Source organism: Pneumocystis jirovecii (assembly GCF_001477535.1).
Source record: "Pneumocystis jirovecii RU7 chromosome Unknown supercont1.5, whole genome shotgun sequence".
Classification (NCBI taxonomy): domain Eukaryota; kingdom Fungi; phylum Ascomycota; class Pneumocystomycetes; order Pneumocystales; family Pneumocystaceae; genus Pneumocystis; species Pneumocystis jirovecii.
The window spans coordinates 229146-252089 of NW_017264779.1; the positions used below are offsets into that span (position 1 = coordinate 229146).

Consider the following 22944-nt stretch of genomic DNA (forward strand, 5'->3'; position numbering starts at 1 on the left):
AATAAAACGTTTAACACTTATAACCCATTGCAGTATTGGTAAAATATTAAATTTATCTATTTAAATATATAATTTAATAATTTTATAACACTTCGAAAAACACTAAAATTTATACTTACATATTATAAAATACCAAAAAAATTAACCTTAAATCCTTAAAATTCATTATCTATCTATTTATTTATAGATAAATAGATAAATAAAGATTTTAATATTTCCATAACTAAAAAGATTTTTTTTCTATTAGAAAATCAAAGAATAAGTATAAAATTCAAATCTATTTTTCTTTCTAAACAATTAGTCAATAAGATTGTATAGAAACAAAAAATCTACGTTTCTTTGAAAGTCTATTTTATAAAAATAAACAAATTTGATGAAATAAAAAATAATTTTAATTAATAAAAAAAACTTAAATCATACAACATATTTTCAATTTACATTTCAAAATAAATTTATTTTTCTAAATTTCGAAAAATTATAAATTCGAAAACTTAAATTAACCAATGATTGATACAATTCATAAAAGACTTTTAGATGAAACAAGTGAAAAAACACAGACAAAAAAACTCAAATCTGATAATGACGTAACGAAAATAGCCCAACACATATATTATTATATTTATTATGTTTAGCTTAAACCTATTTCTAATGGTCTTACACGAGAAGAAATTATACAGAAAGGAAGAGCAAGTATTTTAGAAAAAATTAATAAAATGAAAAAAGCTCAATGTAAGAAAATACATTCTGATAATCAATCATCTGAAATTACAGCACATACCATAAAATCAGACATCCAAAGAAGAATTAGAGAACACGATTTAATCAATAAATCTACAATGAAACTACGTATGCAGGTAAATAATAATAAATTTTTATATATTGCTAACAATATATTTAAAGATTAACGAAATGGACGATGACAATGAATTTCAAGGAAAGGGTGGTCTTTCTGTTGGAGTTCATCCATCTTTATTAACAGATACATCTAAAACTGGAAGTGATAAAAGGAATAAAATTCGCCCTAAATTTGCTACAACAATGGTTAAAAAATTCAAAAATATTAATAAAATTTAATACTATTAGGCAAATCTCCGATCAGCACCACCTCAACCACGACCTAAAAAACAAATGGAAATTTTGCGAAATCCACCAGACGATTTTATGAATAAATATATGAATATTTATTATGATCCTAGAATGAAAACAAAAACTAATTACAATATCCATCGTTTTAGAAATCAAAAAGCTCTTGTTTTTAATGAACCTGGAAAATACATAGAACAAGCAAATGCCCTTAAAGCTCAAGCTAGATTAGAAGAATTGAAAAAAAGAATTGCAGATAATGCAAAAAAAGTTGGACTAGAAGAAGAACTAGATATTGATAAAGCTCTTTATGTAACTGACATCAATTTAAATATTACATATTAAATATTATATTAGAAAGAACCTCCGCCAGATATTGAATGGTGGGATGAAGGACTTGTAACAAACAAATCATACAACGATCTTGATATTGGTCTTGCAAAAATCGATACCCCAGATTCAATTATTTCTTTCTATATTCAACATCCTATACCAATACCTCCTCCATTCGAAAAAAATCAGCCACCTCCAAAAGCACTCATGTTAACAGAAAGAGAACGGCAAAAACTAAGACGGCAAAGAAGAGCGGAAGATCTAAGAATAAAACAAGATAAACAAAGGTTAGGATTAGAAGAACCAGAACCACCTAAAGGTATATAATCTATTCTTAAGTATCTTAAAATAACTTATCTAGTGAAACTATCAAATCTTATGAAGGTATTAACTAGCGAAGCTATTAAAGATCCAACAAGAATTGAAGCAATGGTACGACGTCAAGTTGCAGAAAGAAAAGAAAAACATGAAAAAGAAAATAGCATCAGAAAGCTAACGCCTAATCAAAAGCGCCAAAAACTAGAAATGAAAAAAGCAGAGAATGCATCACGTGGAATATACTGTAATGTTTTTAGGTAATTTAATTCTTAGGAAACTATACATTCTTAATATATAAAGAATTGAATATTTGTCTCATGGGCAACATAGATTTAAAATCAACAAAAATGCGGAACAACATAGCCTTACAGGAGTAACAATATTACATCCAAAATTTAATTTAGTTATAGTTGAAGGTGGCTCGAAAGGTATTAAACGTTTTAAAGATTTAATGCTTCGTCGTATTGATTGGACTAATGAACCAAATTTACCCACTATAGTATATAATAATCAACTAATTAAACAAGATGAACAAACACCAGTAAATTATTCTAAAAATAAATGTGAACTAGTATGGGAAGGAGAATTACGTAATAGAAACTTCCGAACTTGGAAATTTAGAAACTGTTCTGATGACAAAACAGTAAAAGATATCTTAGAAAAAGGAAAAGCCTACGAATTTTGGAATATGGCTAAATCTATTAAAGAACAAGATGATTTTGCATCATAATTGAGCTCTTATATACGTTTTTTTTATAACATCATTTTACAGAATTTATTATTTTATGTAATCTATTATTATTTCTAAATACATCTTTTCCTTATATCTATATTTTTATTCTTCATTATTTTCATTTTCATCATCAGTTTCTGATACAATATCACCTAACTCTCTTAAACGACATTTATCTCTTTTTCTTTTCTTTTCAAGCTCTTCTATTACTAATAACCATGATTCATCAGCTTCTTTAAAATTTTTTTCAAGCTCATTTTTTTGATCCTTTAATTCCAATATTTCATTCATTAATTTACGCTCCTATAAAATATTATCAAACCAACTTCATAAAAAAAACCAACTAACTTTAATCTGTAGTTGCGATAAGTCATTCTTACAAGACTGTAGAGACATTTTTTCTTGAAATAATTGAGATTGCAATGAATCTCTAAAAGATCTTAAATCCAAAACCTCAGAAAATATTTCACGATAATTCCCAAGATCTTTTTTAAGTTCGTTAAAAACAATATTAAAATCTTCATTGTCTTTTTTTCTCAATCCAACAATATTAGCCAACTCTTTCTCTGTGTTTTTTAAAGATAGAAAAAGCTCCTGATTCTCAAGTGATAGTTTCTCAAGTTCATTTTGAGACTTTTTTAAGCTAAAATCAAGATTATCATTTTTCCGAATAAATTCATTTTCCTGAATCTTATCAATCAAATTAATATTAATAGTTTTTCATACCATATTATCAGAATTTTTTTTTTCTATTTCTAAATCAGCCATAATATTCCTAATTTTTAAATTTTGTTCTTGAATATAATTTTCTTTTTCTTCCTGCAATACTAATAACTCAACCCTTTTCTTTTCAAGCTCTTCAGCTAAAAAAACATTATTCTCAAATAATTCCTGATTTTTAATGTTAATTTTTTTAATCTGAAGTGATAAATGTGGACCCTTATCTATAGCTTTTCGAATTATTCCTAAAAAATTAGAGGCGTAACACTTAAAAAGTCATAAAAACCATAATTGTCTTTAAAAAAACTAATAAATGTATCTTCAATATATATATCATCTGTATTCTCTTTATAATCCAGTGATATATAATCTTTTAAGAGAAGATGCTCTTTAAATTGAATAATTCGATTAACAAAAGAATCACGACCAATACGATCAATAAGAAGTTTTAATGACCCTCTACAAACAATTAGCATTCAAAAAATAACAAAATATATATTACCTAGATATAGGTGACAATTCATCTGTAAAATGGTATGCAATCGCCAAAAGAGTAGCAGCAAGACCTTGCAATATTATCCCTATTTTTGAATTCTGCAAAACTGAGATCAAATATTGAACAGTACTTCCTTCATTAAGGAATTCAGAAATAGATTTATCGTCCTCAAAAAGCCAAAATACCAATAACATTAAATATGCGACACTTGCTCTATATTCAGACGGGTAACCTAAAGAACTAACTAAATTCGCTGATATTATTTGAATACATGAAACAGGCTCCTCTCCTAAAGCAGGATCACCTACAACAATTTCCCTAATTAACTTTTTTGCTTCAAGATTTTCTTCAATAATATGCATCAAGATAATACATGAAAACCAAATTTCAAATGAACTAAATTTTTGTGTTGCATTAAACATCAAAATAACACTTAAAGGATTATAAAAACGAGCTATATATCATTAATTCTTAATATATATATATATATAAAGAACAAACATTCTGAATAATCATTCTTTTTAAACATGTCAATAACATAAATTAAAATATCAATTCGTTTTGATGGATCAGATGAAATATAAGACTGAAAACAATAACAACTAGCTAACTTTAAAGAAAATTTAGACTCTAAAGGTGAAAGTGCAATAAAAAATAAATGTTGTACAACATTATATTCAGAATCTACTGAAAACTGTATGTTATTCAAAGATAAAAAACTTTTTGAAAAAAAATTCTGACTATCTATATTACCTTTAATAAGGTAACTACATGTCTTCACTGCCTTAATATTATTTAACAAACTTCAAAAATAAAAAGACAATTTACCTCTGCTTGAAGCATAGATGGTATATCAGATGAAAAAGAAAGCTCTATTATCTTAATAAAAACACCTTCTTTAAGAATAGCAATCTAAAAAATCTAAGAATAAGAAAACAATGATTTATTTTAATACCTGATTAAGAGTATTTCCCAAAGTTTCTTTAGGAACAAATAATCTTATGAATTCTAAAATACTTGCAACATTAACAAGTTTTTGTTTATCCCACAACACATTTGTTTCTTCTTTACTCAAAACATCGTCTAAAAAACTTTTTATTTTACTAAAAAGCCCCATTTCCCGAAACCAATTTTGATTACTAGAATTATAACGAACAAGATTTTGTAGTAAAATTAAACAATCAGAAATAATCATATTCCCATACAAAAAACCTCCCTCATATTGCATAATAGCTAAAATACGGTCAAATACATTTTCAAAAACTGCCCTTTTTTGTAATTCGATATTATCATTAGAAATAGCAATCAAAAGTAAAATAGACTCTAAAACAAAAAATAATGTGAATATAAATATGTATAGAAACAATTAATACCATTTCTAATAATATCTCTTTTATCATCAAGAAGAGAAATTACTCGAGATATTCCAATAGGACTTAAAAATATACACTCTTGAACTTGAATCAAACGATATTTAATAATAAATGATACAATTTTGACAGAATAAAGACGAATATAAAAATCGCTTTCTTTTAATATATCTAAAAGGATTTCAAAATTCTCATTTTTCTAAATATTATTAAATATATCTTTTAAAAATTTATACATACAAGAACAAATTCATCAGCAAGCCAAAGAGACGTATCATCATTACCGATGGAATTACGATTATTAAACAAAATAACAATTGTTTCAAGAGTAATTCTCAGTATATCACAATCATGCCTATCCTGTAACAAACTTTGAATTAATCCTTTCAAACTCCCCACAATGACAGCCTAAAACTTTATATTAAACAATTACGAACTCATTAAATACAATAAAACTTCAGGATACTCCCTACTAAATCCTTTTAATCCAAGAACAGCTGCCCTTCTATCTTCGAGTAATGTTGCATGTTCTAACCTATCACATAATTTCATAATCGTTTCTTCAGCAATTTGTTGCTTTGGTTGAGGGAAAAAATTGTATCCTTTAAATAAAAAGTCCATCAGATAAATACAGTCCTATAATATAGAGAATAATTCATAATTATTAATATTTAATGATTCAAATTCAATCGAAGTTTTCGAATATCGTTGAAGAAATTTTTAACATAATAAAATTATTAAAAAAGGTAATTTTATACTTAGAACTTAGATATAGTCATATAAGCATAATATATGATGTCTTAGAGACATTTGGCTTAATACCATGTTTATAAACATGCGCCATGTTGAAAAAAATAGCTACCTTTTATAAAAATTCTGATTTTTATATTATATTCTATATCAAAAATGTGTTTTTTATATACTTTTATTCTAATAAAGAACAGATTTAAATTCAAAATTTCAATGAGCTCTAAATTCATCTAAGAATTCGATAAAATTATATTATTTACGAAGTCCATCTGTATTTCTATTTTTTATTCATACTTTAAAACAACTCTGAAATATTCAAATAGTAATTATATAATTTCTCTTCCATATATGTATATATACATAAACTAATAATTCTTCAGTTTTAAAGAAAATCCATTTTTTTTAAATTTTAAAAACAAATTCAAAATCATTTATAATGGGTAAATTAACATAATCTTAAAAAGAAAATTATAAATTGACTATTGAACAGGAGTTCCTGCACTTTTCCGTCATCTATCAAAAAAATGTAATTAGGCCTTCAATTTTATTATTTTCATCTCATAAAACCTAGATCCAAAAATAATAACGCAAGTTATAGAAGAAAAACCTATAGATGTTGATGGAACTTTAATTTATCCATCACTATCTCATCCGAATCCAAATGGCACAGAGTTTGATAATCTTTATCTTGATATGAATGGTATAGTTCATCCTTGCACCCATCCGGAAGATAAACCAGCACCCACAAATGAGGATGAAATGATGCTTGAAATATTTAAGTATACAGAAAGAATCATCAATATGGTTAGGCCTAGGAAACTTTTAATGATAGCACTTGATGGTGTAGCACCAAGAGCTAAAATGAATCAACAAAGGTCAAGAAGATTTCGAGCTGCCCAAGATGCAGAAAAGAAAGCATCTGACTTAGAAGAATTTTTAAAACTTTTAAAAGCCTCAGGAAAATCTATAGATGAAACTTTAGAAAAGAAGAAAGCATGGGATAGCAATGTCATAACACCAGGGACACCCTTTATGGATGCTTTAGCAAAATCTTTAAGATATTGGATTATTTATAAAATCAATTCGGATGTTGCATGGAAAAATGTATGTTTCAATTATTTAATAATTTAAATTAACTCTATAGTTGAAAGTAATTGTTTCAGATGCTAGCGTTCCTGGAGAAGGAGAACACAAGATTATGGAATTTATAAGAAGTCAAAGATGTAGTCCAGGATACGATCCTAATACTCAACATGTTATATATGGGTTAGATGCTGATCTTATTATGCTTGGACTTGCTACTCATGAGCCTCATTTTCGAGTTTTGAGAGAAGACGTTTTTTTTCAGGATGCTAATTCAAAAGGTTGTCATATTTGTGGTCAAATCGGTCATTTTGCAAGAGAATGCACTGGTGTTAAAAAAAAAGATGAAATAGTTGAAGAAAAACCAAACCATTCTTTCCTAAAACCTTTTATTTGGCTTCGTATTGATATTTTGAGAGAATATTTAGAAGCGGAACTTAATATTCCAAATACTTCTTTTCAATTTGACCTTGAACGTGCTATAGATGATTGGGTCTGCCTATGTTTTTTTGTAGGAAATGATTTTTTGCCACATTTACCAAGTTTAGATATACACGAAGGGGCAATTGAAACCTTAGGAAATATATGGAAGGAAAAACTTCATGAAATGGGAGGCTATTTAACTATGGATGGAAAAATAGACTTAAAACGAGCCGAAATCATTCTTCAAGCATTAGGTCAGCAAGAAGATCACATATTTCGTAAAAGACACGAAAGTAAACATATTTTTAATTCTTTTCATTAATTAAATTGAAAAAGCAGAAGAGCGGTTAAATGAATCGAATAAACGAAGAAAAATAGACAAAAACATTTCTTCTCAACATTATAAAAAAACGTCACAAGAAAAAACTCTTTTATATAATGCTAATTCTGGAAATACAGAATTATCTAGCTCCAAATATATACCTTATTTACCAAACGATCTAATAATGCCTTCAAACAAAGAAGATGTGAAAATGATTACAATAACAAATAGAAATGCAGTCCTTAATAGAAAAAATTTAAAATTAGCCAATAATACAAATAAAAATGCAATACAACTATTAAAAGAAATAAATAACGATAATTCAGAAGAAACTCAAGAAATAAGTTCTATTGTAAAAAAATCATACAATTACCAAAATTGTGCTGTTAGTACAAAATCATCTATTCTTGGAAAACGTAAAGCAGATACATTAGATGATATTTCAAAACAAAACTCAGCGCATGATAATAATCCAGATAATGTACAAGATACTGTTCGGTATTTCCTTTATTTTACTTATTTATAAGATTAATTTATTAGCCTTTGGGAACCAGGCTTTCAAAAAAGATATTATGAACAAAAATTTCATATTTCAGAATTAGATATAGAGTCTCGTAGAAGGTAATTTTCTTTTGGGCTTGTGAAATGATATATTTATATCTAGAATTGTCGAATATTATATAGAAGGAACTTGCTGGGTATTACTATATTATTATCAAGTAAAGGTATTATTAATTTAAATCAAAGTATTAATAAATACTAAGGGCTGTCCATCGTGGAAATGGTATTATCCGTATCATTATGCACCTTTTGCATCTGATTTCAAAAATATATCATCTTTAAATATTCAGTTTGAACTCGGAAAGCCTTTTCTACCTTATGAACAACTAATGGGTGTTCTTCCTTCTGCTAGGTATCTTTTAAGAATAATATTTCAAAAAATCTAATATTAAAAAGCAAAGATAGCCTTCCAAGACCATTACAATCTCTTATGATAGAAGAACATTCTGAAATTATTGATTTTTACCCAAAAGAATTCCCTATTGACATGAATGGAAAAAAGTTTTCATGGCAAGGTTTATTGCTTTATAAAATCATTTCATATGCTAATTTAGGAAAGGAGTTGTTTTACTTCCTTTTATTGACGAAAAAAGACTCCTTAAAGCTATTGAGAAAGTATATCCACAACTATCAGAAGAGGAAAAATCCCGAAATACTATAGGAAATGATACTCTTTTTATATCAGAAGGGAATGCCTTATACGATAACTTAATTCTATCTTTATGTAGTAAGAAAAAGGACTCTGAAAAGGTTTTTTCAATTCCTATAATTATTTTTTTCTCATAATATTCTTTAGTCTATTAAACTAAATACAAAATTAAGTAATGGCCTCTCAGGTATTGTTTTACAAGATGAAAATTGGATCCCAAATAGCACAATATTTAGTCCTTTAACAAAAGTATCTTTTCCAGATGTTGAAAATGATAGATCATTAAGGTAAAATTATAAAATTAAAAATAAAATTAATATAGTTAATTTAGTCTTATTTACAAAATATCTAAATCTTCAAATATTCATAAGTCAATGCTTTTACGTGGCGTAAAACTTAATAAAAGACATTTAGACATTAATGATATACGACTAGTTCATTTAGGATTATCAAATCCGCAAAAAAATAATTCTTCACAGCATTTTTCTGGATATATAAATTTAAACAATATTTTTTCAAAACAGTGTAAAACACCAGAAACTAATGTCAACCCAAATCCTAGTACTATATCTTTTCATAATCAAAATGAAAGGAAAGAACATTACTACAATTTTAATATCTATAATCATCAAAAATATCATGACACTTCTCAAAAAAAAAGTCCATTACATTATCCAAATTATCATAATGAAATAAACCAGAATAAATCACCATGGCTTAGAAACTATTCAGCAAAATCTGATAGCTATAAAAACTACTTAGAGTTTCCATCAAATTATTCAAATACATATCCTTATAATCATCATTACCAATAACTCAATAAAATAATCAAAAATAGCCATTTTTATATAAATACGAAGAAATCAAAAACAAACAATACAACATAGTGATAAAATCTTTTAATTCAGATAAATTTAATTGAAAAACAAAATACTAAACACTAGATCATAGGATATAGGTAGATATTTAAAAATTTATAATATACAAAAACTTAATAATCATTAATCATAGTAGTAATTAACTGTTCAACAAGGTTTAAACGTTTTTTTGTATCATTTTCAGTTAAGCTAGAAAAATAACAACAATTCTTCAATCCAGAGAAATTAAGATCTTCTAATAATAATATGCGTGACTGTATAGAAGCCCCTGTAACATTATAATAAGAATTTGACACAATAATAAGATAGAGCCTTTGAACTATACTTAAAACAGAAGGATTTTGAGTAGTATTCATAATAATACTTGATCTATATTTTAACTCATCACAACTAAATTAAATTAATAAAATAAAAACCAATACAATATCCTTACATTAACCGAAAGGTTTCAGGTATTGCAACAGATGCTTCAATTAAAATACTATATAGTACAACCTGTTCATGCTCATTATCAACTGAATTAAGCATTTCCATAATTATAGAAAGAAATAATAACGCAATCATATTATCAGAAATTTCAAATTTAGTATATAAAATTGATGAAATATCTGATATTTCATGAAACTTTGACTCAACGTCATTTATACCAATAAAAGACAATAATTTTCTCATTTCTACTATATTTTGTGAAACAAGAAGTAATGGAATAATAAATGCTAAAACATCAGTACTTAAAATATCCATTTTCATATAATTAGTAGTCTTTAAAAAATCTACTGTAACTTCCAAAAAAGACATCAATAAGTCCATTGTAATTGATCTAGTTGAAGATTTTCGCAAACCCTTTAACAAGATAATAACAATACTAAAAGGAAAATTAATACCAAAGCAAATACCAAAATTTTCATTTAATTGTTTTGTAATATCTGCATAAGAAGTCATAGATGACAATAAAACAAAAGAAATAGAGTTCTTGCTAAAATATTTATTTTTGTTCATAGCCCTTATAGATGATTGCATTAGTAAAGCTGCAGGACCGAAAAGATTTATATCTTCAATTTGAATTATAGAAACAGAAAGCCAAAATATAATTTGATAATATTTTGAATAAATGGACATATTTTGCATCATCCTTGAAAGACACATCAATACACTTACAGACAATAAAATATTGTTTTCCGTATATTCTACTAAAGATTTATTTAAAACAAAAAACACCTGACGCATAATATCTAAAATATTTAGAAAAGAAATATATTTTTTTAAATACCATCTGAAATTTTATCATTCGCTAAACAACCTAAAGAAATCATAGCTCTGGTCTGTATAGCAATATTTTCTCCGAATGCTATACTAGAAACAAGACTCATCCAACGACTTCTCCAAAAATTAGCAATATCTAAACCAATTAAATAAAAAACATAATTTCAGAAATATAACCTTCTAATGGAGCAATATAATTAAAACTATCCAATAATAACAAAATTAAAGCCTCAAAAGCTCTAAGATCCGATATATCAGATAAACCATAAAATACATTATTCTGATTATCTGATTTATTAGTTCTAAAATCAAGACCAAAAAGAAATTGAAATTTAGATGTTTGAAACTCATCAAATAACATCTTTAGCTTAAAAAGGTTCTGTTTATCAATAGGCAAAAATATACAAAAAGAGTGAATACTGCTTATAAAAAAATTGTATATAATTGAAGTTTCAAAATTCGAACCATTTTTTAAGGTCAAAGATACCACATAAAAAATATCAGGCAAATGAAATAGTGCTTGATGATTTGTAAATGAAAAAATTAAAAACATATGAATTAAAATAGATATTTCTAACCAAACTTCACATTTAACTAAAGAATAAGCAAATTCGAGAGAAGATCTAACTAATGCCTATAAAATAAGCATTTATTAAAAATAAATACTGTAAAAATACCTTCCTTATTCTAATAAGTATTTTACTTTTTAAACATACCGACTGCATAGCCATACATATATGTAATATAAGCTCATATTGTGGAGTCCCATACCCAAATGTAATACCATAAAAAACTAATTCATCAATAACAATATCAAAAATTTTATGTATTTTCCCTAAAACTGACCATATTGAAATATCAATAAGTCTTAAAAACTAAAATATTCTCAAAAAACGATAAAATAAAATAATTAAAAATACTTCTTGATTTCTTAAAGAAAAATCTATAAATAGTCGAATTATTTGACGAACTTTTTCCAAGAAATTAACACTTTTATATCCATCAAGCAAAACTTTTTCAAAATTATTAAGCCAAGATGAAATATACAACAAAGAATAATGCTTTTCAATTGAAGAATAAAGTGAAAAAGTAGAGCAAAATTCATCCAAAAACTGCAATGTCAATTGAGGTTCTAAAAAAGATAACTTTTCACTAAGAAAAATAATATGATAATCATTATTTCTTGGTACAAAAATATCTTAAATATAAAAATATATCTTAAAACAACCAAGAAACTTACCCCCTAAATTTAAATAATTCAATCCTAAATCGAAATGAAATAATTGTCCTAAAAGACAAAAAAAAACATAACTAGAAGAACGAAGTTCATCATCTTTGTTCACTGAATTCAAAAGTACTATATTAAGCAATCGACCCTGAATATCCTTCGGATAAAGATTACTATCTAAGCAATTCTTATATAAAGATAAATAGTTCGCTTTCGATTTTTTAACTGCCTAAAAAATCAAACTATGACAAAAAAGTATTCAAATAACCTTTACAATTGAATATCTTTTTGCTCCACCAAACAAAATAGAAGCATTTTCATGATTTAATCTGAAAAAAAAAATATTTTTTTCAGTTGAATCAACAAAAATATTTATATCAATTTCAGAAATATGATATATATCACTAATATAGGACGATATACTATGAAAGATATCATATTTTTCATCCTTATTTTTATCAGAATAATAACAAAATTTTAAAACTAAAACATACAGTAAATATTTGAATATATTTATACCCTATTTTAATCGATACATCAATCCAAGATTCATAATATACATGACGAATAATTGAATGAAAAGTAGAAAAAGTATCATTAAAAAAAGAAACTACATATTAAATCGACTATATTTTTAAAAAGAACATCTTACCAGTTTCTTTAGAAAGACTAAAGTCCTCTAAATTAGCATAAATCTCTAACTCTTCTTTACTAAATAAAAATAATATTTTTGAAAATTTAAACAAACTAATAATCCTTTCGAACGAATTTTGCAACTTTCTTCGAAGATAAGTACTAAGATTCAAAAAATAAATTACTGAACAATTACTAAAAGCTTGATGAGGCAATAATAATATAATAATCTGAAATAACTGAAAAGCATTTTCTCCAGACATATTATATTCAGTGCTATCAACCATAACTTCGAAAGAATTATCCCAAACATTTTGAACAGTCTATAAAAAAAATATTAAATATAAAATATTATTTCAAGTTCATTTACCTTTAAAAAATAGTATACAATGTACTCAAAATTATCATAAGTAGCATTAAACTTTCTCAAAGACAAATAAAGGATAGGTCGTTTATCCTAAAATTATAAGAGAAATAAAAACAGAAAAATAATAACTACTCTTGAAACACCTCCTTGACGTATTAATTCAAAACCACTAATTGACTTTATATTTCTAATAGAATTTTTTTCCATAAACTTTTCAAAAACCATATTAGACATATCAAACAAAATATAATTCGATGATATTTTAAAACAAAAACGTTGAAGAGGCAATCCCAGAAAATCCAAAATTTTCCCAAATTCATCAAACAAACCTTTTGTTTCCTGAATAGAATCATGACAATAATGATCAAATATATTGCGTTTATCAATCATTAAACCCGTACGAATCAAATCGTTATATTCAACCAAGAAAGAATGTATATATGAATAATCATATTGAAAAGACATTACTAACAAAGACCCTAATTCATCACTTTCTGGTACCAACTATAAAGAATTAGTAATATTTTATTAAATTATTATTCTACAGATATATTTTTAAGGAACTCAGTCACACGATATAAATTTTCCTCTAAAAAATCATTCAAAACAATCATATAAGACTCTTTTTCACCAAAAACAACATTATTAGCAAGATTTTGAATAACTTTTGCAATCAACAACAATCCACGACGATTATCTTTCAATGCAGATTCAAAATATATATTTTCAGATTCAGGAGAAAGAATTATAGGACATAAAAAACGAAGAAATATAAATCCACCAACAGATATATAACAAAAATCAGGAAATTTCCTAGAAACGTATGTAACAATACAATGACATATTCTCTTAATTGCTCTTAAAAACAATTTAGATAATCAGATTAATCAATGAGAAGAAATACCTTGGAATTTCAACAACTGAAGAACATATAGCATCCAAGAATGAACCTACTATGGATTTCAAAGAAGAAATATTATCATTTAATTTCTCTTTCGATTCAATTTTAGAAGGATCAAGCTCTAAACAAAAAATATCTGGATTTTGCAAAACTTTTTGCAATAAAGGTTTAAATACTTCATTAATATACCTAGAACCCTCTATTCGAGCAGATACAGAAAGCATTTTACTAACTATACTATTTCTTCGAAAAAGTTCAGATTCAGATCCTACAATAATAAGAAACAATTATACTGATACAAACATACTTGTTTCCATAACTTCTTTTTCTATTAACATTTCAAGTAGATACAACCCTTTCCCTTTCGAGGAAAATATTCGATATAAACTAGATGCTAAGTGATTGATTTGAACAGAAGGACATATATCACAAAGAACCATAGTAAATCTTGGATTTTTCAATAAAAACTATTGATATTAATAATAATTTATAAGTATCAAAAACAATTAAAATAATACTTCAGTCATTCTCCAATATTTGTCTTTATCAGTATCTTCCAAAAGATTTCCTAATTTTATATCTTGTTTAAAAGACATAGTTAATATTCGAATAAACGCACTTCTTATAATTATATTATCACAATAACACATATGTATGTAATATTTTAAAACATATTTCATATTTGAAAACAATAAATTAGATAAACCTAAAATAATAAAATCCCATAATAATGTTAATTCATTTAAAAATTCCTTTGACTAAAAAATATTAATATTAAATATATACTAAACTTCAGTTACTTTAGATAATAATAACTCAATTCCAGAATTTTCCTTACAAAAAGAAAAATCAAAATCTTTCATCTAAAAATCTTACAAAGATATCAAATAAATCATAAAAACATACCTTAACGAATTTACATTTCAGTAGTAAATTTTTAAAAAAATTAAAATAAGTATGAAATAATACATCATGCGACTCAATATCATTAACATCTAATAAATTTAAAGAATAAAAAGGAAGCTTATATAAAAGCTGAGATATAATTTTTATACAATTTAAATCCAATTTTTTTTGTAATTTATCAGATTCATAAAATTCATTTAATAAAAACACATCATCATTTACTTTCTATAATTATATTTATCAATAAACAAATAAATAATATATTACTAACCAAAGAATCGGAAATCCAATTATATATAATTGTCAAGATACTATTTCTTCTTTTAAACTCTTTTTGAAAGCTCAAATCCCTTAGTATTATGGTTTCACATAAATAACAAAATTTAACACGAATTTCCAAACATGCTAAATTCTTTTCCAAAAAATCAAGATAACGAGCAATATATAAAATAAGACAAAAAAAATCAAAAAAAAAATATATATCAAGAGATTTGTCCAATTTGTCCAAAATATCTTTGAGTAATATTATTACTTGTTCTATAAAAATAATATTCTTTTCATTTTTAATAATTCCGCCTTTGAGATCAAAAAAACTTTTAATTGTGCTTTCAAAAGAATGAAATAAAATTATATATAGTTTTTGATTTAAATCAGACCCCAATATTACACGAACACTCTCACGAACTATAGCTGAGCTAGATGATAGTAAACTTACTAATTCCTCAAAAAATTGCATAATAACTTTTTCAAGTTCATTTAAACCCGAAATACCTTTTGTTATAGAAAAAAGACCATTATTAGGCAGAAAATATTTACTAGTTGTTGCATAATCTAAACAACATGCACTTAAAGCAACAAGAAATCCCGTATAGTTTTGCCATTCTATAATATTTTCCTTACAATAATAAGACAATATAATAACAGAGAAACAACTTTACCTCTATATTCTCTCTAAACCTCTTTATTTCTGTTTTCGACTTCTTTTTTGAGATATTAAACTTTTTATGATATAAAAAATCAACTCGATCACCAGGTATATCAATAATTATATTTAGTAGCATAGCCCATCTTTTCAACATTTCATCCCATGTCATAATAACTCCTGATGTAGCTTTAATCTTAGACTTTAAAAGCATTCTAAGACTTTTCTGAAAAACATCACGACCTTAAATAAAATTATAATAAATCATAAAAAATATTTTGTATACTCATAGGAAAAATCTCAAGAATAAACTCACTATAAAGAGAAAAGTTACTGTTAAAAGATATTTCCAAATGATCTGAAAAATCTAAGCTTAACGACTGATAATGAGAAAAAAAAAATCCAAAAGCTTTTACAGACATTAAATATATTTCTGTACTTGATGAACACAAAAGTACCAAAAACGCCATTTCGGCAACAACATTAAGCGAAATACATTCCACAATATCCAATTTAGAAACAGATTTAAACATCTTCATTATAAATCAAGTTAAAAATAAACGAGTAAATATATATAATACCTGATATACATCCAAAAGTCTAATTAAATAGTGGATTAAATTAGTAAAAGCTTCAATAAAAAACTTAATAGAATTACTAGAACTTTCTACATCCAATAATTTCCCTATAATAGACAGCATCAAATGCGATCTAAAGCCGTTATTGTTTATTTACTTATTATCATATAATACATACGTAAATATCCAAAATTTTTTGGGCCCTTCAGAAGAGTCAGAAAGATTTTTCCAAAGAAATAAATCAGGATCAGAGTATAGATAAAGAATAAATTTTACAACCGAATTAATAATCAAAGGAGATATATTATCCATAGACTGAGAAAAAATAAAAGAAAATGTACTTAAAATGTCTTCATTTTCAGATTGAGCATCCATAATCTGAAAAAAAATCAATTTTAATCACAATATTAAAATGATTCTACTTGTAATATTTCTGGATCTGATTTCCAAATATTTAAAATAAAAATAAACATATCTATTAATTCATTTCCTTCTATATTCCTTTTTGATTTCTGCAAAACATTATAGATATAATCAGAATTTTTAAATATAATTAACAATTCCTAAAAAATAAGCTTTAATTAACTATATTTAATACCAAAAACCTTTAAAATAAATTCAAGGTGAATAATTAGCTTAGGATATAATTTTACAAAAGGAATCCAAGGAAAGCATTTATACTAATATAAATTAGATCATATATAAAAACAAAGTAATACTTTAAAAACTATATCATAACACCCTTTAACAAATATTAACTGATTAAATAATATAGCTTTTGAATCAAAAAACTGCTTAAGCATTTTCTCTACAAAATGTTTTATATCCAAAACAAAAAGAGACACAAATGCATCAACAAAATTTTGTTTACTAATAACAGATTCTTCATTGCGAAACAAAATATTTTCAAAAATTCTATTCTGCAATATTTAATTAATCCAAAGATAAAATATTAAATATATTACATATACTTCCTGCTCAATTTTAGGGGTAAATTTTCTTAAAGAAATTAAAGGCGGAGCAAAAGATATAGCCTTCAGAAAATCAATATAACAATTAATAGCCACAGGAAAAGTTTTTGGGGAATCCAAAGCCCTTTTTAAATCATCTAAAAAAAATAACTAGAAATATTATTAAAAAAAGATTATAAAAATTATAAACCTTTTTTTGAAAAACAGGTAATTTTTTAAGTATTTCAAATTCTTCATTGAATATATCCGGACAAATAATTAAAAGTATCATATTCAAAGGCCAAAATATCTCTTTTCTTTTCTGACTAATAGAACATCCATATATAATATCAAAAATCTGTAATGTTGCATTAGACATTCCTCTTTGTTTTTTATGTAAAGAAGTGAATTCTGCTGGAAAATTGTGAATCCAATTCCAAATACCAATTCTTAAAGAATTTGCAACCATAATTTGATAATTTTTTCGCATCCGAGGAAACGTAAGAACTAAATCTACAATATTTAGCTTTAAAAATTACTTTAAATATATAACCATGCAATATAGATGTCATCCTCGTATAATCAAGACAAAAACATTCAAGAACAAAAAAATTATACTGAAAAGAATCCTCTTCAATATTCAACAATTTCTTTCGTGAAATATCCTGAAAAAATTGAAATGCAACATTCCAGTTAGCAACACTAATATAAAAAACAATACGACTTGCGTGTTGAGAAATTTCTTTAATAATATCATCAATAATTACACGTTTTTTTTCAACAAAACCAATTGCGTTAACCATTAAAGAAGAAACCAAAGAATAAGAAGTAATGCGAAAATATTCATAGGAAACAATAGTCATAAAAACGTATTTTGCAAGCGACTCATCCAAAAAATCAAAACTATCTAACGACGGAAGCGGACAAATCTTTGGAAATTCACTAAATTTTGGAGAATCTAAAGACTTCTTGACATCTACAGATAACATCCAACGCCTAGAAATAGAAATAGATATAATTCTCAACAAAACAAGCTGACTATATAAAAGTTCTATCGATTGTGCATGTAATGGAAGTGTTTCAGTAGATAATTTTTTTAGTTTTCTCAAAAGCCCTATAAGAATAGAAAACATCTTATTAAAATGCAATGAAAACAGTTGTATAATAGTTTCAATAGTCTGTTGGATATTTACATTTTTTTCAAACAACTTCCACTCTGATCCATTAACAACAGGAAGCTATCATAGTCAATCTTTTTATTAAAATATTTCAGAAAAAACATCATCCCATAACTTCTGAACAAGTATTTCATCTATATCTTTCATCTTAGTCATACTCGATTATCGGTTTCTACAACTTTACAAGCTGTATTAACCCGTTAACGTTAAAAGTTGCATCTAAAGATCGAATCATCAATAACAAATTTAATAAATGATAAATTTTACAAAAATCAACAACTTAAACTAGTTAATTATATCATATAACAATAGAAAATAAAAAAAAATAACTTTTCTGTATTTTTATTATATCCAAAAGATATCGAACAAAGTATATAAAATTATAAATTGAATATATTAATAAGACATTTAATTAACCAAACATAAAATTTTATCTTATTAAATATCTAATATACTTAAAAAATACATCTATTCAACATTCTTAACACTCTCTCCAAAATATTTATTTAGACAGAATTATCAAATAATTATAAGTTACATATTTTTCATAAAAAATAAATACAATTCTGTCTTGTAAAAGAAAATCCTTTTATGTAACAAACATACCATTCATATATTTCATATTCAAAACTTATCCAAATTTTTAAATAACCGTTGTTACATAGAAAAACGAAATTTAAGAACAAGTCTAAATATTTAGATAGACTTTGATATATATAGATATATAGATATGCAGGAGGAAAACATATATTTAGCACAAGAAGCACAAGAAAAGGGTGACTTTGGATATGCAGAACGGCTTCTAATTGAACAATTAAAAAAAGATTTTAATACCAATGAAAAAGAAATGAAACAACATGAAGAAGCACTTATTAAACTCGGGGAACTGTATAGAGATCAAAAGCAAGTAATACATTTTAGTTGTAAATATACTAACAAATAAAATGTACAGACGACTTGACGAATTAGCGAAACTAATTCAAGAAAGTCTTCTATTTTTAAAAAACTTCGCAAAAGCAAAAACAGCAAAAATTGGTATAAATTTGATTTCTTTACCATTTTTAATACTATTTTATAGTACGGAGATTAATCGATTTGTTTTCTTCTGTTCCAGGTTCTCTAAATCTTCAGATAGATGTAACAAAAGAAACGATTGATTGGGCGAAAAAGAATAACAGAATATTTCTAAAACTATCACTCGAAACACACATTGTTGAACTTTACATAAAAGCACAGCAATATACAAAAGCATTACAGCTTGTAGAAACCCTTTTGATTGAGCTTAAACGTCTTGACGATAAATTCCAACTTGTAGAAGTATATTTACTTGAATCACAAATCTATTATGCAATAAAAAACATTCCAAAAGCAAGAGCGTCTCTCACATCAGCAAGAACGTGCGCAAACGCAATTTATTGCCTTCCACATATCCAAACAGGACTGGATCTCCAGAGCGGAATACTTCATGCAGAAGAAAAAGATTATAATACTGCATATAGTTATTTTTACGAAGCATATGAAGGCTTTTCTGCATCTTCTAATCCTCGTGCTGTCTCAACTATTAAATATTTATTATTATGTAAAATTATGCTTAACGCAGTATATCACATTATTTTGTTATCTATCCTTCTAATATAAATATAGAGCAGTGATGTTCAAAGTTTTATTAACACAAAAGTTTCTCAAAAGCATGCAGGGAGAGATCTGGATGCAATGAATGCAGTAGCTCAAGCTCATCAAAACCGATCTCTTGCAGACTTCGAAAAAGCACTAATTGATTTCAAAGATGGTATAAAATATTCTTGTTTATTTTCTCAAAAAAGATTAAAACTTTTTAAAGAACTAGAGGATGATCCTATTGTTCATTCTCACCTCACTGTCTTGTATGACACGCTTTTAAAACAAAACCTTTCTAAAATCATCGAACCTTTCAGTCGTGTTGAATTAACCCACATTTCTAAGTTAATAGGAATATGTATCACTAAAATAGAAGAAAAGTAAGTATTACGACGTTTATAATTTTTATTCTCTTACATTTTTAATCCAGACTTAGTCAAATGATTCTCGATAAAGTTTTTCACGGGATCCTTGACCAAGGTACAGGATGTTTAATTATCTTCGATGAACCAGCACAAGATGCAACGTATAATGCGGCATTAGATACTATTAAAAATCTCAATACAGTGGTTGATTTGCTTCAAGAAAAGGTCATTTCTTTTATTTTTTTCTTTAAAAAAATTAAAAAAACTTAGGTTGCTAAGCTATTATAATAAACATTAAATTGTCTTACCTTATTTTGTACATATTTTTCATTTATATTATATATATACATATATATAATTTTGTCATTCATACCTTTCGATATCTTCATAATTTCAAGTATATCATTTAATGAACCGCGGAGTACCGATTAATCTAGGAAATACTCAACCCTATTACCATGCAACACAGCAGCCATTACAGAATGTCATTGGGAAGAGACCAGTCGTCTCAACTAATGATCCAACACAATCTCCAAAACCACCTAAACCAAAACAACGGCCTACGGACCGTTCGATTCCTGCCAAAATTCAAGCGCTTATTCCAGATTCTAAACTGTATCACGATTTGAGAGATATTGAAAGACGTTTAGATGCAGTAATGACACGAAAACGGTTTGATATTCAAGATGCAATCAATAAAGGTTCTAAAGTAAGTAATCTTTTTTTTCAGCAGAAAATCCAACAAAAAACATCTAAATACATAAATAGATGAAAAAAACACTTCGTGTATTTGTTTCAAATACATCTTCTAATCAACCATGGCAAACTGTAAACAAAAAACTAGATAACCATGCATTTGACTTTGATACTGGAGCGATTCCCACATGGACACTTCGTATTGAAGGCAAACTTCTAGAGAATAAAGAAACAATGAAAGAAAAGCTAAAATTTTCAAGTTTTATAAAAAGTATTATAGTCGAGTTAGACAGAAACAATAGATTTTTTTCAGATGAAAACATTGCTAAAGTACTCTTAGTAATTAAACTTTATTTAAAATTAACATAATTAAGTGGCATAAATCGTCTTCAAGCATAGAATTTGACGGACTTGAGATTAAACGAAGAGGAGATATGAATATTAATGTTAATATTTTGATTTATCTCAACGAATATCCTGAAAAATATAAACTTAGTCCTAGGTTAAGTCAAATTCTTGATATAAAATCAGAAACTCGCACGGAAATTATTATGGGGCTCTGGGAGTATATCAAATTCCATAAGCTGCAAGATGAAGAAGAAAAAAGAATTATTAATTGTGATAATAACCTAAAAGAAGTTTAAAGCACTCAAAAAAAAATAAAGATATCTTACCAATAATAGATTTTCGCTATGGATAGAATATTCTTCCCTAAAATACCGGAAATAATAAATAAACATTTGCTTCCTTTAGATCCAATTGTCATCAAATATACAATTTGGTATCATCAATATCAATAATCAAACGTTTTCTTATGCATAATAGTACAGACAAAGACCTTAATATGTCAGAGTTTGCATATGATATTGAAGTGGATATAGATGATCCAATACGCCAAAAAATGATAAATATTCTTTCTTCATTATCATCACAAAAAAAAATAACAGAACTGGATGACCAGATTGCTTCAGTTATTCAAGCAATTAACAATTCTAAAGTTAAATATAATTTTTTTGAAGGATTTGCACAAAATCCTGCTATATTCATTGAAAAGTGGTTATCTAGTCAGTCACGTGATCTCGAAATTATACTTGGAGATGATGATGCTCGTGAACGAATTGGTATTGAAGATAAACAACGAAGTGAATTTTATCATAAAGATTGGGTCCATGAAAGTGTATTTCATTATTTGAGTAGACAAGAAAGCAAACGTATGCAAGAACTTCATTCAAAACAAAAATAACTATTTTTGAGTAAAAACCCAATTTCATTTAACAGAACAATTTATATGAAATATATCATTTATCTATTCCTTCTTTTGCAACCAATGTTTTTATTTCATCTTAAACCTTTTATATTTAAAAAAATTATATAAATTATCTTTAAAACCAATATAATATATAAAAACAATTAAATAATCCTATTTATAACTCAACACTTTAATGCAGAAATACTGCATCAAATCTATCTTAATAGATACCCAACAATTATGTTCAGTAAAATACAGTTCTTTCATAAACAAAATCATAATTCACACATTCACGAAAAATAATTAACTTTAAGATATTAAACCAAAATAGTTAAACCAATATTCATTTTTTCCTCATTACTTATCCAGGGA

The 22944-nt window shown here is 26.0% G+C and overlaps 6 protein-coding genes across 6 annotated transcripts; 4 read left to right on the forward strand and 2 right to left on the reverse strand.

Moving 5' to 3' along the window:
• Window positions 1-503: 503 nt before the first annotated feature.
• Window positions 504-2464, forward strand: T551_01289 (uncharacterized protein; the record flags this gene model as incomplete). The annotated part of the gene is made up of 7 exons (XM_018373552.1): window positions 504-584; window positions 633-854; window positions 901-1041; window positions 1084-1395; window positions 1441-1735; window positions 1778-1991; window positions 2035-2464. 7 exons carry the CDS (start codon window positions 504-506, stop codon window positions 2462-2464), a joined length of 1695 nt encoding a protein of 564 aa, XP_018230206.1.
• Window positions 2465-2569: 105 nt separating this feature from the next.
• T551_01290 (uncharacterized protein) lies at window positions 2570-5674 on the reverse strand (the record flags this gene model as incomplete). The annotated part of the gene is made up of 11 exons (XM_018373553.1): window positions 2570-2770; window positions 2816-3151; window positions 3194-3432; window positions 3474-3646; window positions 3690-4137; window positions 4185-4467; window positions 4512-4595; window positions 4639-5006; window positions 5057-5252; window positions 5294-5461; window positions 5510-5674. The coding sequence occupies 11 exons, from the start codon at window positions 5672-5674 to the stop codon at window positions 2570-2572; spliced, it is 2661 nt and encodes an 886-aa protein (XP_018230207.1).
• A 53-nt stretch (window positions 5675-5727) lies between these two features.
• Window positions 5728-9656, forward strand: T551_01291 (ssRNA exonuclease RAT1; the record flags this gene model as incomplete). The annotated part of the gene is made up of 11 exons (XM_018373554.1): window positions 5728-5878; window positions 6375-6907; window positions 6948-7602; window positions 7646-8129; window positions 8172-8252; window positions 8296-8350; window positions 8396-8544; window positions 8589-8707; window positions 8752-8942; window positions 8989-9128; window positions 9173-9656. The coding sequence occupies 11 exons, from the start codon at window positions 5728-5730 to the stop codon at window positions 9654-9656; spliced, it is 3042 nt and encodes a 1013-aa protein (XP_018230208.1).
• A 176-nt stretch (window positions 9657-9832) lies between these two features.
• T551_01292 (uncharacterized protein) lies at window positions 9833-18792 on the reverse strand (the record flags this gene model as incomplete). Its single annotated transcript, XM_018373555.1, has 29 exons — window positions 9833-10109; window positions 10153-10951; window positions 10990-11118; window positions 11160-11616; window positions 11660-11857; window positions 11903-12180; window positions 12223-12439; window positions 12479-12658; window positions 12705-12820; window positions 12863-13166; window positions 13214-13300; window positions 13343-13714; window positions 13756-14068; window positions 14115-14379; window positions 14419-14578; window positions 14630-14869; window positions 14988-15242; window positions 15289-15912; window positions 15956-16182; window positions 16226-16472; window positions 16521-16650; window positions 16696-16895; window positions 16940-17080; window positions 17123-17197; window positions 17237-17437; window positions 17489-17638; window positions 17679-17980; window positions 18021-18705; window positions 18748-18792. 29 exons carry the CDS (start codon window positions 18790-18792, stop codon window positions 9833-9835), a joined length of 7674 nt encoding a protein of 2557 aa, XP_018230209.1.
• A 583-nt stretch (window positions 18793-19375) lies between these two features.
• T551_01293 (proteasome regulatory particle lid subunit RPN6) lies at window positions 19376-20915 on the forward strand (the record flags this gene model as incomplete). The annotated part of the gene is made up of 7 exons (XM_018373556.1): window positions 19376-19548; window positions 19598-19680; window positions 19724-20244; window positions 20290-20434; window positions 20486-20642; window positions 20693-20852; window positions 20898-20915. The coding sequence occupies 7 exons, from the start codon at window positions 19376-19378 to the stop codon at window positions 20913-20915; spliced, it is 1257 nt and encodes a 418-aa protein (XP_018230210.1).
• Window positions 20916-21036: 121 nt separating this feature from the next.
• On the forward strand, window positions 21037-22566 carry T551_01294 (uncharacterized protein; the record flags this gene model as incomplete). Its single annotated transcript, XM_018373557.1, has 5 exons — window positions 21037-21336; window positions 21396-21653; window positions 21698-21961; window positions 22007-22104; window positions 22149-22566. 5 exons carry the CDS (start codon window positions 21037-21039, stop codon window positions 22564-22566), a joined length of 1338 nt encoding a protein of 445 aa, XP_018230211.1.
• Between the last annotated feature and the right edge of the window lie 378 nt (window positions 22567-22944).